Source organism: Misgurnus anguillicaudatus, chromosome 19 (assembly GCF_027580225.2).
Source record: "Misgurnus anguillicaudatus chromosome 19, ASM2758022v2, whole genome shotgun sequence".
Lineage (NCBI taxonomy): Eukaryota > Metazoa > Chordata > Actinopteri > Cypriniformes > Cobitidae > Misgurnus > Misgurnus anguillicaudatus.
In genome coordinates, this window is record NC_073355.2 from 34,817,774 (window position 1) to 34,834,912 (window position 17,139).

Below are 17,139 nucleotides of genomic sequence, written 5' to 3' on the forward strand. Positions count from 1 at the left end.
ACATTTAAAGAAGCTGGCAGGTTTTGTAAGAACATACCTCACAATGGGGTGTAAGCTAGGGTTGCCAACCGTTCCGTATAAGACGGAATCGTCTCGTATTTGACACATAAAATTCTTGTTCCGTATTGAACTGTGCAAATACATGACAGACACATAGCTTATAATATGTCAGCCATGAACGAAGACGTCATTTGTATAAGAAAACCCTGACGGTGCGGTAATTTCTCCCTCTGTTTGTCTATGACCAGCGTAGCGTTTTTAACATTTTGCAGCCCAGTCAGGGAATGCCCTTTTAATTGGTCGTTTCAGTCATTGTGATGTCACGTATCATAGCAAAGATGACGTCACAACAGCGGGAAATGTAAAAATGTCTGCATCCGACGAAAAAGAAACGAGCACAAAAATATATAATTGAATGGGAAAATGACTACCCGGGGCTGGAATGCGTGAGGGACAATGAATACAAGGCCAATTGTACCATATGCCATCACGTTTTTTCTGTTTGTCATGGCGGAGTATGTGATATTAAGCAGCACGCATGAGGAGATAATCACAAGAGGTGAAGTGGTGAATCAATGAATGTCCATGGCATCAAACAAGGGTCTGCGAAGCAACACAGGAACAAGAAAGAACAAGGCAGACTAAAACAGGGGAGACAGACAGGACTCGTGACATAACCCCCCTCCAAGAAGTTGCATCCACACACTTCTCAAAACAAAAACCAAAATGCTTCGAGCCAGGGAGGAGCTGGCAGAGACTGGAACCAGGGCAGAGCTGGCAGAGGCCGGGACCAGGGCGGAGGCGGCAGAGGCAGGGACCAGGGCGGAGTCGGCAGAGGCTAGAACCAGGGCAGAGCCGGTGGAACCTGGGACCAGGGCAGAGCCGGCAGAGTCTGGGACCAGGGCGGAGTCAGCAGAGGCTGGGACCAGGGTGGAGTCGTCAGAGGCTAGAACCAGGGCAGAGCCGGTGGGACCTGGGACCAGGGTCGAGCCGGCAGAGTCTGTTACCAGAGTGGAGTTGGCAGAGGCTGGGACCAGGGCGTAGTCGGCAGAGGCTAGAACCAGGGCAGAGCCGGTGGAACCTGGGACCAGGGCCGAGCCGGCAGAGTCTGTTACCAGAGTGGAGTTGGCAGAGGCTGGGACCAGGGCGTAGTCGGCAGAGGCTGGGACCAGGGCATAGTCGGAAGAGGCTGGGACCAGGGCATAGTCGGCAGAGGCTGGGACCAGGGCGGAGTCGGCAGAGGCTGGGACCAGGGCCGAGCCTGCAGAGGCTTGAACCAGGGCAGAGCCGGTGGACCCTGGGACCAGGGCAGAGCCAGCAGAGTCCGGGACTAGGGTGGAGTCGGCAGAGGCTGGGACCAGGGCGGAGTCGGCAGAGGCAAGAACCAGGGCAGAGCCGGTGGAACCTGGGACCAGGGCCGAGCCGGCAGAGTCTGTTACCAGAGTGGAGTTGGCAGAGGCTGGGACCAGGGCGTAGTCGGCAGAGGCTGGGACCAGGGCATAGTCGACAGAGGCTGGAACCAGGGCAGAGTCGGCAGAGGCTGGGACCAAGGCAGAGCCAGCAGAGGCTAGAACCAGGGCAGAGCCGGTGGAACTAGGGACCACAGTGAAGAAAGTCTTTTATGGACAATTCTCACTGAAATATAACAAAACGAAATGGCTGTATATTCATAAATAACCATACCTCCGCACTGCTGCTGCAGGCCACCTTTTGTCCTGTATTTCAGAGTGACAAAGTTGTCATCCCTATATAGACCGCAATGCAGTTAAGTCAGAATGAGACTCGGAGTAAACCAATACGAAGGAGTCTCAAGAAGTAGTTAGCAGGAACAATGAGATTTACCCTGGCTGCAAGTCATTTTCTCTCTGTGCTGTTTGTCAGTTTTTACCCCTATATGTTTGTAGGGGTAAATAAATTATAAAGAAAATTTGGTAAAATGGAGCATTGTTTTTTGAGCACCTCAAATACTTTTGAAAAGTATTTCAAGATTAAATAATTCCCTGTTTGTTTGTATAATGATGTATTCTATGCCACCTCACATTAATTGCTGGCCCTCGCCCGACCACCCTTTCTGAAAAAATCCCTATGTCTCTGTATGTCTCTGAACAAGATCAATATTGTTTTATTACCTGTAACCATGTGATAACCGTTTTTTGGTCTTGGGACATTGTAAGTACAATAGGATACTGTATAGAATGCAGGGCCCTGGGTGTATTTATTTTTTAGAGCTGCCTTTTATATCTGGGGATATGTGATGTCATCAGTTTTTCATCACATAGGCCTACGTTTTTATGTACTCATTCCCTGCTGACTTAAAAATACCCAAGCTGGTTTGCTGGTCCTTTGGTTGGTTTTAATGCTGCTTTGGGCACCTTTAGCTGGTTTTGATTGAGGACACACTAAACAATCCGAAGTGAGTTACCATTGGTTTAAGCTGTTTTTTGTTTGTTTGTCTGTTTTTGTAGCATCTACAGTACAATCCAGCAAAATATAAACATTTTCCAAATTTTTGTAAAATACTTGTAAAACTAGTTTACTTTAATCAAAACTAATTGATTGAATGCTTTACACTGACAAAATCTAAATAAACATATACATGAGTACAGTAGGGTGACCAGACGTCCCGAAAAATTCGGGACAGTCCCGAAATCTAAGCTGCTGTCCCGAATCCCGAATCCTGCTCTAATTGTCCCGAAAATCATACTGAAGCTAAATGTTAATCCCGAATCCCGCTATAATTTCCCCGAAAATTAAAGCAAAATCTTGAGGAGTAGTTGTCTGATAAAACATGAGCGAGGAGGTTAAGTCATCCTGCAGCCAGCCCCCGCCGGCTGCTCATTGGCTGCAGCCCGCCGCCGCCGGCTGCTCATTGGTTGCAGCCCGCCGCCGCCGGCTGCTCATTGGTTGCAGCCCGCCGCCGCCGGCTGCTCATTGGCTGCAGCATCTTGTATTTATACTGTAGGCTCTCATTGTGCTCGCAGCAGTTAAAACCTCCGCGAAATATGCTGACGTTGTATTGTTTCTATAAATTTATCTAATTCATCTATATGCAGAAAGACAATAGGACCTTTTGTTTTATAGAGTTGACTAAGAGAGCAAAAGTTGCAGCAGCCGCGAGGACAGTTGAAAGTGCAGGCAGTGACAGTCAGTCGTGTGGAGGAGTCAGATTGGTCGAGGGCAGGCAAGGCACTTTGTTAAAAATACTTCTATACATATGCTGCGTTCCAGAGCCCATCCAAACCAGTGGGATGTAGGACTTATCCTACCTCCAACTAGGAAAAGTGCACTGGAATGCCTGTCGAAGTGGAACCTCCTACCGGCGAACTCGGGGGAGTTCGACCTACCCCGACTTCAGAAAAATAAGTCGGAGGACAATGGCGGCGCCCATAGATCGCGTCGTCGTGAGAGGAAATCTTCAAGGAATAGACTATAAATTGTACTTCTCTGCTTGTATGGTTGTTTTAGACACTGTAATTTTATAACAACTTGTTTTTTTTATATTATGCCGTGAAATTATGTCGTTATTATCTGTTATCATGAAAATACGGTAAAAATATACCAAGTTACTTAGCGACATGCAGCGCTTTTATATAATGGCTCCAGAACACTTTGTAAAGATGTTTAACTTGTTGTTTTACTGTAGTGTGAACTGCACAGTTCGGACCGACGTTTAAAAGTTATGTAGTCTGTACGAGCCTTAAGAAGACCGGTCGGTCGTCCATGTTTTCTGTTTACGTTCCACTTCAAATGTCTGGAACGCTTTGAAGTAGGACCTAGGACACTTCAAGAATGATAAGTCCCACGTCCCACTGGTTTGAATGGGCTCTGGAACGCAGCATAATCTTTTCCAGGTGAGGGTAGCATTAGCACCCTTTAGAGGAGAGAGTTAGAAGTGCATTGCCTTTATAATCCAACAGTTACAAGTACTACATGATCAGCTAACAGATTATTAAGTTTGCTTTAAATTTAGGAGCATATTGATTATTCATCAATTACTGCAATAAATTGTGTGTCACATGAACTAAATAAGTTACACATAAAATATACTCAGTTGTCACATAGAGAAAGAAAAGCCTTTCAAAAAAGATTTAGCATCGGTATTTGCAAAATATTCTTAAATTAAAACCAAATCAATCATTAACATATCAAAAATCAAACATAAGCATTTCCCCAAATACTTTACATAGGTTGATCCTTTATTCATCTTCTATTCTTATTATTCTAAAAATCATTGTTAGTCCCTGACATTACTTGCTAAACCATTATGCATTCTTATAAAATCTATAATTTGTTATTCCTTAATATTCCTTTATTCCACTGCCAGATCCTGTAAGATCTGCTCTTCTCCCACTTCTGTCATTTCGTTTGCTGTGTGTGTTATTGTTGAGAGGATTGCGACGTCACTGGCCACGTCACAGCGCCTCCAGAAGCCAATGAACGGCATTTAAATCTTCATATTACGCTGTCACTCAGCTGTTGTAAACGTCCATGTGAAAAGAAAAAGAAACTCAGCGTGAGTATTTTTAACCTCTTAGCGCAAACATTGCTGCTTATCTCTGATCATAACCTGTTTCTTTGCATAAAGAGATGTATTTTTTGGTCCAAACAATTATTTAGATTATTTTAAAGATCACACATTAAGGCATTTTGCATGTCTGCTAAATGTATGTTAATATAAAACGTATATTTAAGTGAAACATAACAATTGAATAACAAACAATTATGTGGCTTATTTTAAAGATGGAAGGTAAACCTGATTGTGTAGAGATTCAAAAGCTTTTTACGACATTAGGGTATAGCAAGAAAAAACATGCCATCATTAAAGTTATGTCATGATGAAAGATCATTTTGTTTTTCGGTGTTAGCAAAACAACGCTCTCTTTCTTTTCCTTGCAGCAGGTGTGTAGAAGTGATTTAAAACGCAGGCACTGTAAATTTGGGTAAATTTGTTTGCCATTCATGATGCACCTGACATCTGAAACCAACCAACCAGTCTAACATGTTTTGCCATTGAAGATGAGGATATTCAGCATTGTTTTATTTCATAGGTGGTTGTAGTAATTATACAGGTGTGTTTATACTTTACACTGAACCAGGAAGGGCTAGAAGATCTAACATTTAAAGTAACACAATGGTGGTCACACTGGTGTAACTTGTGTTATTTGGGCAGCAAATAAAGGAACTATTAAACCTTTGTTTTTGGGTAAGTACAACTAACAATTTATTATAATAATTATTAAAAAATATGGGTACTTTAGATTAATGGACCAATATTAATAACTTTAAACACTTCAACTATGCTGTAAAGATGGAACTTGGGACTATAGTTAGGTGATATAATTATTATTATCTTGCAGAAAAAATGCTGAAGTCTGTTTGGAGTTATTTTACCTCAAATCCTGATCCTAAAAATCAGGATGACAATGGGGAAACACATGCTCAAGAACCAGAACCTGAAGAGAGAGAGGAGAAAAGTAATGAATCAATTCAAAAGAGTAAGTATATGTGTTATTTGCTTGTATTAATTAGTGTTTATGAGAGAAAAACTAAAGATTGTTAAAGGACAAGTTCGGTATTTTACACTTAAAGCCTCTTAAAAGGTCTAAAGAATCAGCCAAAACAAAGTGGTTTATATGGCAGTGGTTCCCACTTCATGACAATATTATGGGCAAAGAGTTAAAGCGCGGCTGAAATACCAGACAGGCGTGATTTTAAGGTATGGATGATTTTGCTTTTGAACCCTCAAAAATCCTTAACTCAATTTTTTTTGCTGACTCTGTCAACTTCAAACACGTGTAGTCAGTGGTGTAGTGCAGGGTATACGCAGGTATACGGAGTATACCCACCTCTTTATTTGATGGCATGGGGTATACCCACTTCTACTGGGGACATAAATTAAGAGTATACCCACTTCTTCAGACACCACTATACCACTGCGTGTATAGTGTAGTTATCCATGCAAATCAACAAGCGAATCAAAACAGCATGCCTAATGAGACTGCATTAGTTTAATGGGGATTACAAAATTTTTTCATTGCAGGGTTGTTGTGTTCACACACAGCCAACACAAATGTATGCCCAAGCACCTTATAAAATTAGATTTGCCCTTTCCAGATTTTGTGAATGATTATCTTGTCATTTTATTTTTTATTTTTTTATTCCAGCCAACATCAAAAACCAAAAAAGAAAGTCAATAGGAGGTAAGTTTAAGTTCAACTTATAAAATTACTTCAATTGCTAACAACTAAAAATGAAAAAAAAAAGATTTCGTTTCACTTTTTTACATTTTCAACATTAGTTAGTGTGTAAGGATGTTGTTTTAGTATAAAAGGTCTTCAAGGTTACAAAGAAATGGCCCGGTCACATATGACTTTTAGTTTGCAAAGTTTCAATGCAGACCTCTGCATATATGGGGGGCAGCAACTGGATTTGGTATGACGTGCTAAAGTGTTGTTTTAATTTACACATCATGGATTTTGGTGTCAAGGTGTACAAGCCAATCAATAAAATGAAACACAACAGAAGGTCTCGGTTACGTATGTAAACCTCGTTCCCTGAAGGAAGGAAATGGAGACGTCACGTTGTGACTTCGAGAAACTTGTGAAATGTCAATGAACATTGGCATGCAGTATTTGCCTCTATTGCCGCCTAGGCAAATTGTCCCTCCCCCAACCTGTGTATGGATTAACTTGTCTAAATAGAACTTGTGTATGAATTAACTGGTTCTTGCCATGAATATAGCCAGAGGTGGAAAGAGCAATAAAATATTGTACTCAAGTAAAAGTTAAACCTTTAAACCAGGGGTGCCCAACTCTGTTCCTGGAGAACTACCGTCCTGCAGATTTTAGCTCCAACCCCAATCAAACTAAGCCCCTGAATCAGCTAATCAAGGTGTTCAGGGTTGCTTGATAATTACAGACAGGTGTGTTGGAACTGAAGTTTGCAGGACGGTAGCCAGACAGGAGCAAGGCTGGACACCCCATAGTGAAGTGGATGCCTGAAAATTTGGTGGGGGGGGGGTAAATTGTGCCACATAGCTGAGTCGGAAGGTTCGTAAAAGCCAAAACGAAGGGCTGGGAAGCTGATTGCCAGGCTCCAACAGATTGAGCAAGGAGAATTAACGGCATTACCCGTGTACCCACAGTGAGGCAGCTGAGCGGAGGTGATCACTGGTGTGTGCGCTGTGTCTACATGAGTGAAGGCGTTGTGTGGTGTAACACTTACCTGGCTCCACTGATGGGCGGCTGGGTAGGTGGGACTCCGAAGCGGGGTACCAAAGCTCCCCGACACACCTGCTGGTAATAGAGGAAGGAGAGAACGGGCGGTTTTGTGGCCACTTAAAGCTCCCTAGACCTGGAGAAGGAAGGGGAAATCGCTCTCTTTGTGGACATGTGCATGCTGGCTGAACAGAAACATAATAAAACAAATAATTTTCCACCTGGTCCTCCTCTGGGGTAGGGAGTGTTGCGATCACCATCCCCCGAAGAGTGATCCCCTCCATCTCCAGATTGCCCGTCTCAGGGATGCTTACACTTGCGTTTTCCTTTGGAGGAACAGAGGTGGCCACTGCAGGACGTCCTCGGAAAGCAGCAGGAGGAGGTGCCAACGTGGATGTTCCGAAAGAGGCAGCTGGCTTCCGATACAGGATGATGTGAGAGATGGCCCCAGTCTGCTTCTGGGCAGCTGAGAATTGTTAGGCGAAGTTCTCGACCGCATCAACGAAGAGGGGGGATAGGAGCATTCAGGAGACGAATTTTGACGACCTCCTTCATGTCCGCCAGACACATCCAGAGAAGGGGTTCCTGGACCGCACAGAGCGCGGTGGCTGCACTAAGGTTTGAAAAGACAGCTGAGTTGTGACCATCCCTCGTGCAGGTCCATCAGAGCCATAGCCTAATGGACCTGTGGCAACCTCATGGTGTGAAGTGTGGAGGTCACCTCCCCGCAGGCCTAATAGACAGACATCATTAACACAGACGACTGCTTACAAGCCAGCGAGGGAAGGGTTGGCTTGTCCCTCTAGGTAGCACAGGTGGCTGGACCCAGCTGCATCACAACCAGCCCCTCCACTGTCGTGAACTCAACCTAGCCCTCAGCGGCCACAATATTGAAAGTGTGGTGAGGGCTGAAAAGGCTGATTATGAGAGGAGAAAGGGGCTCCCCATGATCTAGTCAGCTCAACATGCACTTCGGTTAAGAAAGGTACCACAGATGAGTGCTAAGACAAACAAGCAGTTCCAGCTTCATCAAGTACCAACCATTAAGGCCCAAAGGTGGGAGCGGATCCGAGCCGGCAACAGATATAGAAACCCCCTCATCTCAGATGCAGTGACAGACAAAGAGTCTTGCTCGGGAGGACCAACAGATACCATCATAGAAAATGACCCAGCCATCTCCATCGGCACCTCTGCTGGAGTGCTGAGAACCAGAGGGGGAACTAGCTTCTCAATAGCAGTCAACTGCCGGCTTTCGAAGCGAAAAAAGCTGATTTGGTATTGCACCTGCCCCTCGTTTTATACTTGGACAGCGGGCGGCGCCAGCAAATGCAAATACTGCATGCTAATGTTCATAGGAGTTTTACAAGTTGCTCAAAGTCAATGTATCCCACTTAGCACGTTCCCAATACGTTAGGCACGACGTTATGCCGTAGTGACTGACTGAAAGGGAATGAAAATAAAATAAAAAAACTTTAAAAGTACAAGAAGAAATCGTGTTTTAGAATAGTCTAATTTATTTTACATTTTTATCTAAAATTAATTTCACATAAACAGTAAACAGTGGTTATTTCTAATGGGACGAAGTGTACTCCATTAGCTAATTTTAATTTCATTAATTTCCTCAAAGGCTTTTCTCTTTAGCACTTTTAAAGTCAATATTGCCACTACATTTTATGATTACTATATTTTATTTATGAATACTATATTTTATTTACTATGGGAGAATGTGGCAAGAAATATCCTTAACAACTTTTTTACCTTTTATTAAATCCTCCGTTTAACACCTACAATTTTTTCTCTGTATATTTTGGTTTAGAAAACAACATTCATGTGCAAGAATATGATAAGGTAACACACATGCACACATACGTACACCCTTGATTATTAATTAATACTTAGTACAACATTATCATTGTATTCAATTTCAAATAACAGACTTGTGTTGTGATGGTCTTCTTAATAAATAATGTCTAAATGCTTTACTAATATAGCAGGAAGAAGATAACCCTGTGAAGTGTCAAACTCTGGGAGAAGAGTCAGGTCATTCTGAAGACAAGGAAAAGATCAAACAGCAAATTAAGCTGCTTTTCAGTAGACTCAATCTTAGTCTGATTCAATTGAATTCACAAGACTTTCTGAAGGTAACACCAGCGATGTTGCAGAGACATGAACCTTGTGAGGAAAAGGACTTGGTTCAAACTTTTATACAGCAACTCCTGATGATGGATTACAGGGCAAGATACATTCAAATAAAAGAAAGAAAACATGAGCTGAAGAGACACAGGACAAAAGGTTTAGATACAGGACAAAGTGATGCTTTTGATAATATTTTCAGTAGGTCTGTACTTGTTGATGAAGTGAATAAAATACATCCTCTTCACCCAATGGACATTCAGATGGCAGTGTTTCTCCATGCAGATAATTTTCTTCGTCAGCTCATAGTAACCAAACTCTCACAGTGTCAGTATGCTGTTCCTCTGCTTGTGCCCAATCCTTTCTACCAAAAGATTGAGTTTCCATTATGGACCTTTCGACAGATCAAGAAGAGTTGGAAGTTATATGAAAAGAACGAAAGCAAAAGTCAGGCAATCTACCAGGCAGAAACACCTATGGTTGCATTTTTCAGGTTGTCAGCAGTTTCTACATCCAAATCTCAAATCATGAACAATATGATCAATGAACGGCATGAGACTTTCTTTCACAGGCACTGCCGTGGAAGCAGCAAATCTCGTCTGCTGATGGATGGAGTTGTTGAGATCACCTGGTATTGCCCGTCTGGAGAGAAGACGGATAAATTTACGGATTGTGTTGCGTTCTGTAATCTTCATGGTGATGCACAAGCTCACGAGACACAGCTAAAATTCCTTACTGCAGAGTCCTCAATAAATGTTGTGATTTTGCCTCATCTAGATAGAAGTCACAAAAGTATGACAACTGTGGAAGATCTGTACAACAATTCAAAGCCACTTATCTGCCTTCTGACTGAAGATGAATCTGTGGTTACAGAGATGCAAAAAGGCAAATATAAAGTCGGTTTAAAAGATAGAAATAAATTTGAGGTGTCTGAAGAATTGAGAAGAACCATCAATGAATGCCTCTCAAAAACAATGTCCAAATTTAAACTTTCAGATATGGTCAAACACTCAGAAGTCAAAGTAGATGAAAATGATAAAGACTGCAAGAGGGCACATGAGATGGCAAAGCAGATGACAACATTACTAGAAAACAATGAACTCTCTAAAATTAAAGAAACATTTCTGCCATGTCAGGGGAAGTTGTGGCACAGTTGGTGTCAGAAGAACAAAGAACTACATCGACCTAAAAACAACAACATTGAAATGCATAACAGCCAAAAGCAAATGGAAATGTTTAGAATCAGAGAAGAGCAGAAAGAAACTGGTGTGACACAATTTATGAAGATGTTTATTAAAAAACTCGACTCCAGCAAAGACAACGAGAAGCTGTATTTCTTCAGATGGCTTGGGTTCCTGCTGGATGAATATACTTCAGAAGACCTCTCAGCACTTCATCATAAATATGATCAAAAATGGTCAAAAGTGTTGGATTTGAAAAAGAAACATGATAAATCTGAGCAACTGAAAGCAGAACAAACACAACTTGAGAAAATGTCTGAAAAACTCAATGAAGCAACATTTGGTTTGGAACACTTGCTGAGAGAGATTGGCCAGATATATGAATCGCATGAATCTGTCAATAAAGCAACAGGATATAATTTCAATGTTAGTTCCCTCCCACGACTTGCCGCAGAACTCATGATTTCTGGATACCCATTGGAGCTGATGGATGGTGATGCAGCTCATGTTCCTCTGATTTGGGTTAAAGCTGTTCTAGATGAGCTTATCAAGATACTAGGAGACCAAAGAGTCTTTGTCTTGTCTGTTTTGGGGATTCAGAGTACTGGCAAATCCACTTTGCTGAATGCAATGTTTGGATTGCAGTTTGCAGTCAGCGCTGGCAGGTGCACCAGAGGAGCCTTCATGCAGCTGGTCAAGGTGTCAGAAGAACTAAAAGATTTAAAATTTGAATACCTTCTTATTGTTGATACTGAGGGGCTCCGTGCTCTTGAATTGGCTGGAAGATCTACAAGACAGCATGACAACGAAATGGCAACATTTGTGGTCGGTGTTGGAAATATGACTTTGATCAACATCTTTGGTGAAAATCCAGCAGAGATGCAGGACATCCTTCAGATTGTTGTTCAAGCCTTTTTGAGGATGAAGAAGGTACGACTGACTCCAAGCTGCATGTTTGTGCATCAGAATGTTGGAGACATCACAGCTGGTGAGAAGAACATGGTAGGAAAAAGACATTTACAAGAGAAACTGGATGAGATGACTCAGTTAGCTGCTAAAGAGGAAGTCTGTGATGCTGAATGTTTCAGTGATGTCATTAAATTTGATATAAAGTCTGATGTGCGGTATTTTGCCCAACTCTGGGAGGGTAGCCCACCTATGGCTCCACCCAATCCATGTTACAGTGAAAATGTGCAGGAACTTAAGAACGCTATACTCTCTCATGCTTCTGAATCTAATGGTGTAACACTGGCACAATTCAGAGATCGTATTGGTGACCTTTGGAATGCACTTATGAATGAAAACTTTGTTTTCAGCTTTAAGAATACTCTAGAGATTGCAGTGTACAGAAAATTAGAAGAGGAGTATGCAAAGTGGACATGGAGTCTCAGGAGTGCCATGCTGAAGATTGAAGACAAATTGCACAACAGAATCAACAACAGGCAACTGCATAAAGTTGAAAGTAGAGACCTGGAGCAGGAGATGGCAAAGATCAATAAAGAGGTGAAAATGTCCATGAAGCGGTACTTTGAAGAACATGGAGAAAAAGACATACTAATTCAATGGAAAATGAAATTTCAAGAGAAAATAAAGGACCTTCATGTGGAGCTTGTAAGAGATGCAAAAAGAAAGCTTGATAACTTAATTTGTCAAAAGGAAGCCCTCACCAAACTTGATGGGGAGAAAACACTGCATGAGCGAAAACTCTTTAAGAAAAGCAAAGAGCTCGCGTTCAGTCTTAAACAAAAACATCTTGATGAGAATAAACTGAAGACACAGTTTGATGAAGTGTGGTGGAAGTGGGTCTCTGAGCTGGCAGGGGATGTTCGCCCTCATGAAGAAATTAACATTGCCAATGATATACTTACAATCTTAGGTGAAATTCACGAAGACACACTTGTGTGGGACAGATTAGACAAATTTGAAAGCTTAATTCAAATTACTGATTTCTCCATATATGTAAATCCCATTAAAATATTTGGTATCCGTTTAGGAACTAAACAATTTGGCCTTCCATCAGAAGAACAACAGTCAATTAAAAATTTGATGCAGAGTATTGTTCATGAAACTGAAAACCAGGTTAAGTCTAAATCAGTTGCAAAGATGGGTTACAACAAAAGCTACATTCAAGAAATTGCCCAATCTGTAAAAACAAATGTAGGAAAGCACAAGTGTCTCCACACCCAGTATGAATTCAAGAAAGAGTTCACAGTGGATTTGACTCTCTTTGTGTGCAATTTGGCAGGTATGAAGTTTGCAGAGCTCCATCAGATGTTCAGAGAAGTTAATGATCCATTGATTTATTTAGAGAAAAAGAAACCTGAATACTACAGCGTCTTTCAAAGTTTCTGCAGAGGTGCAACATCTGCTGCCGTTTTTGGGACCTTGATTTGTAATGAATTGAAAGAACCCATTCTCCAAAGTGTCTACAACAAAACTGCATATGATCTCGCAGGAGAGATGCGGACAAATATTCCTGCTTTCAAAGGCAACAGATCCAACCTGGAGAAACACATTCTGAAAACCCTAGCAGAGGAGGAGGACTTTGACAAGTTCATTAAGTACATTCATAATCCTAGAGACCACTTTGAAGATTTTATCGAAACTCAAGTTGAAGCATATATAACAGGAGAGAATTCCTCAGCTCTTGCAATGGTAAGAGCAAACATTAGACACAAGGAGAACAGCATCATCACAGCTGCTGAAACCGCAACAGCTCAGGTCTTGAGTAAAAGAGGAGATGTAAATGTGTGGCTGGAAGTTTTTTCATACGGTTTGAAAGATGAGCTTGAATTCAATAAAGAACGTCTGACTGGTGACAGCTGTCAGGACATCACTGACTTTGAACTTCTAGAAGAGGTTTTAAAGAAAGAACTTTGCCACATAACGGAAGATCTAAACAAAGGCTTGACAAACCCCTCTGATATTAAAATGACCATGTTTAGGAAATCACCAGATGAGATTTTGATTGAGCATTTCTGTAAGTGTTGTTGGGTTCAATGCCCCTTCTGTAGAGTTGTCTGTGTTAACACAATGGAAGAGCATTCTGGAGATCATATTGCTCCCTTTCATCGAAACTGTGGGATGAGAGGGATGATTTACAGAGGTACTCTTAATCTTTGCTTGAACTTCTGCACATCTTCAGTGGCAAGTGACAGTATGTCATTTTTCCCCCGTCATGATTCAGATGATACAGTTTTATGGAAAGAATACAGAACAGCAGGTCCTGAATATGCAAACTGGTGCATCACACCTGATCTTTCAGAGCTGCCATACTGGAAGTGGTTTGTATGTCGATTTCAAAAGGATTTGGAAAAATACTATAACAAAACGTTCGAAGGGTGTGGTACAATTCCAGATAATTGGAGATCCTTCACAAAAGAGGAAGCTCTCGAAAGTTTGGATAAATATTTATGAAGTAAGAAGCAGATTTTTACAGGTGTATAAAATGTGTTACATATATATTCCCTGGTCCATGCATACACTTTAATTGAAAAGTAAATGTCCTATATTTTAACATAGAAAACATTTATAGTCAAATACAAAAAACTATGAGAATTTTTTAAGTTTAGTGTAGACCTACAGTATACTGTATGTGTATTTACTTAAAAGTATTTTAAATAAAGCAGTGTGATACATGTTTTGGCTTACAGTCTGAGGTTTTTAATTTAAACGGCTAAAACATAGTCAGGATTGGAGCTATAATGGCCAAGAGGGTTGCCAGTTCTTCCTGAAATCTGATTGACGACCCCAGGCCCCCCCTCATAAGATGTCTTACCATTGGCTTGGCTAAGACTATATTTGGAACTAGGAGGACCTCAACCTACAAAGTAACTGCAAACGATTGCAAGTTGCAACACTTGCAGTAGTGGCTTGTTTAGGATGCACCTTGTCATTAATGAAGACTGCAGTGCCATTCGGTAGGTTGCAACTGGGAGTATCCTCTTAATAAAAGGTGCCTTATAATGCCATAGAAGAGCTATTTGAGCTTAACCCCCTGGGGTCCAAAAACGTGGCGCCACGTTTTGACGTGTTTTTTCCTTATCATGGCAGAACCAACTTAAAATACTCCATCATTAATAATCATACACTTACGTGTTTGACATCATTTGAAACGGTAAAGGATCTTCTTTAATATGTGTTCATTCACAGTAACAACAGATCTTTGTGTTTTTGTCAAATAAAGAAAATAAACAGGGTGTGCATCCAGACATTTCTGTCTCCGCCAGCTGTCTCTCAAAACACGTTACAAAAATCACTTTGAGTAATGCTGCACTGCGGGATTTGCTGTAAAATGATTCCATATTGTTTACATGCAAGGCAATTCCATACATTGCACTTTACACGCGACACCGTTTTATGAGTGCCGCGTTACACGGAGACGCGAGCTCACGCACATGGGTGCGCCATATGCGATGTGTTTTTAAAGTTCATACGCGCTTACAGAAATGCGTTTAAAACAGAAGCTAGACGATAAGGGGATGGGCATATATTAGTTATATAACTAATCGCTGCAGATGTTTATCTGAGATTTAGTTTATGTACAAGATAGTTTATATGAATGTAGTATCAGTGACATTTACCCATCAGTTATATATGTAAGGGTATTTCTGTGGACAACTTATGCTAACAGCTGTTTATAACTCTCTTAGAGGTCTGCATCTCTCTCATCAGTACAAAACTATGAAGTGGAAAAACACTTTTTGGACATAAAGTTATATGGTAACATGAGCCACATGAAGTTTACAGCTCTGTTGTGTATCAGTTTCTTAGTTTATACTAAGTTTTTGAATAGGGTATGTTTCCAAATAAACTGAAAATGTCCTACTGACCATCATTTCTATTTTGATTATATTGTTAACTTAATAAACCTCAAACAAACATGTATACAGTTGTCCTCACATTCTTTACTGTAGTTCATTCTCAGATTCCTGCCTAAAGGCTCATTATGCAGCTCATTATGCAAGCCTTTGTTTGCTAGCTGTCAATCAACCCTTCTCGCATACAGCCCCTTTAAACAAAAAGTGTCTTATAATTTCTAAATCAATACATTGTTTTATGTGAATAAGTAGGCAGGGTGATTTTCACATCATTTTAAAGAAAAAACTCTAGACTACTAGATTATGTTTAGGAAAGTCTTGTTAAAACATGTTTAGTATGGGTTTTGTGGACTTATATCAGTGACTTAAAAAATTTGCTTTTTTAAAAACGTGCATAAACCGTTTTCTCTCAAAAATACAAACATTTACATACATAGCTCATATAATATTTTAGCCCAGTTTGTGCTGAACGCAGTGGTATGAGACACTTGCCATTATTATGTTTTAAAGCAACTGAAAAAAGACCAAATGTAAGAGCATGTCAGAACCTCTGACAGTGTCCCAAAATGGTCGGACCCCAGAGGGTTAATGGTTTCATAAAGAACCTTTGACATCCAAGAACCTTTCTGTTTCACAAAAAGAAAGAAATAAAGATGGTTCTTTAAAGAACCTTTGACTGAATGGTCCTTTGAGGCATAGGCGGAAATCCCGGGGGGGTCGGGGGGGACAGGACCCCCCCTATCTGAGGGTTGTCCCCCCTAAAATATCATTAAAATATGTGCATTGAAAATAATTTAATGATTTATAACACTTAAAATAGTTGTTTAAGAAGTAAAACAATACAAATACAAACGGAGCAACAACAAAAAAACTTTTGATTCCCCCTTCCCTTTCCTCACAGTGGTTTGGTCCACTGCCAACACCCCTTTTGCCTCACCACCGACACACAGTCCGGTGGTAGAGAAGTGTACGGAGCCGACGCGAATACAACGTTTCCCATCACTTATCAGTTTATCCTCATATGTTTTAAAACTGGACTATTTTGACATATAAACATGAACATATTTCGTTTTCTGAGAACAGAAGCAGATAAACGATCAAGAAAACATTTTTATGCATTCATGCAGAGGTGAAAGTAACAAATTAACTTACATTTAGTAAAAAAATCTGTACTTTACTTTTACTTAAGTATGTTTCAAGTATTGAAGACTACTTCGCAACATGTTAAATCATATCCGTTACTGAGTAAAAATAAATAAAAAAGTAAGGTGATAAAAACGCGCCACGGTCGGATGATTGATTGATGGGCGGGGGAACGCGCAAAAAGAACTATGGAGAGGGACGAGACAGGCGCAGGCTAATGCAGACCCTCAATTCAATTCTTACGAAAGAAACCCCTGGCCATTGACGCAAAGCGATTGTTTCATTTAGGTAGGGTTCATGCTCTTGAGTACGGAGTTTGAGAATTGCCGACCGGGTTTTAACCGCTAATTTGCACGACGTGTTTTTAATACATGCGCATTATCTTCCGAGGTCTAGCAGCTTCACGTCAAGTCAAACAATTTAAGAACGTCCTCGAGAATGCGCATGTCATTAGACATTGCAGAGGGAGAGAGAGAGAGAGAGAGAGAGAGAGAGAGAGAGAGAGAGAGAGAGAGAGAGAGAGGAAACTAGAATACAATAAACGTGTAAAGGATGTTTCGTGTATAGCCATGGCACTCATCTCATTATATGCTCATTTATGTATATAGTTTAATAACATAATGTATGTTACCAGCAATACATCAA

At 41.0% G+C, this 17,139-nt stretch overlaps 2 protein-coding genes across 5 annotated transcripts in view; both read left to right on the forward strand.

The window, feature by feature from the left end:
- Positions 1-17,139, forward strand: part of LOC129436446 (nuclear body protein SP140-like protein) — a 65,181-nt gene that overhangs the window by 26,553 nt on the left and 21,489 nt on the right. The gene's annotated exons all lie outside the window — the stretch shown is intronic.
- LOC129436439 (interferon-induced very large GTPase 1-like) lies at positions 4,381-15,419 on the forward strand. 2 transcript variants are annotated; one of them, XM_055194576.2, is made up of 6 exons: positions 4,414-4,513; positions 4,897-5,203; positions 5,358-5,495; positions 6,165-6,200; positions 9,034-9,065; positions 9,209-15,419. In XM_055194576.2, the coding sequence occupies exons 3-6, from the start codon at positions 5,363-5,365 to the stop codon at positions 13,946-13,948; spliced, it is 4,941 nt and encodes a 1,646-aa protein (XP_055050551.2). In that variant the 5' UTR covers positions 4,414-4,513; positions 4,897-5,203; positions 5,358-5,362; the 3' UTR covers positions 13,949-15,419. The 2 variants fall into 2 exon arrangements, with proteins under 2 accessions (XP_055050552.2, XP_055050551.2); XM_055194577.2 differs by having other exon boundaries at positions 4,381-5,203.

Bases quoted from the DNA above. Each gene is read 5' to 3' on its own strand.
- LOC129436439 (XM_055194577.2), top strand. From the start codon at position 5,363: ATGCTGAAGTCTGTTTGGAGTTATTTTACCTCAAATCCTGATCCTAAA. The intron at 6,201-9,033 runs GTAAGTTTAAGT...ATTTTGGTTTAG, and splicing joins AAAAAGAAAGTCAATAGGAG to AAAACAACATTCATGTGCAA. The intron at 9,066-9,208 runs GTAACACACATG...TTACTAATATAG, and splicing joins ATGTGCAAGAATATGATAAG to CAGGAAGAAGATAACCCTGT.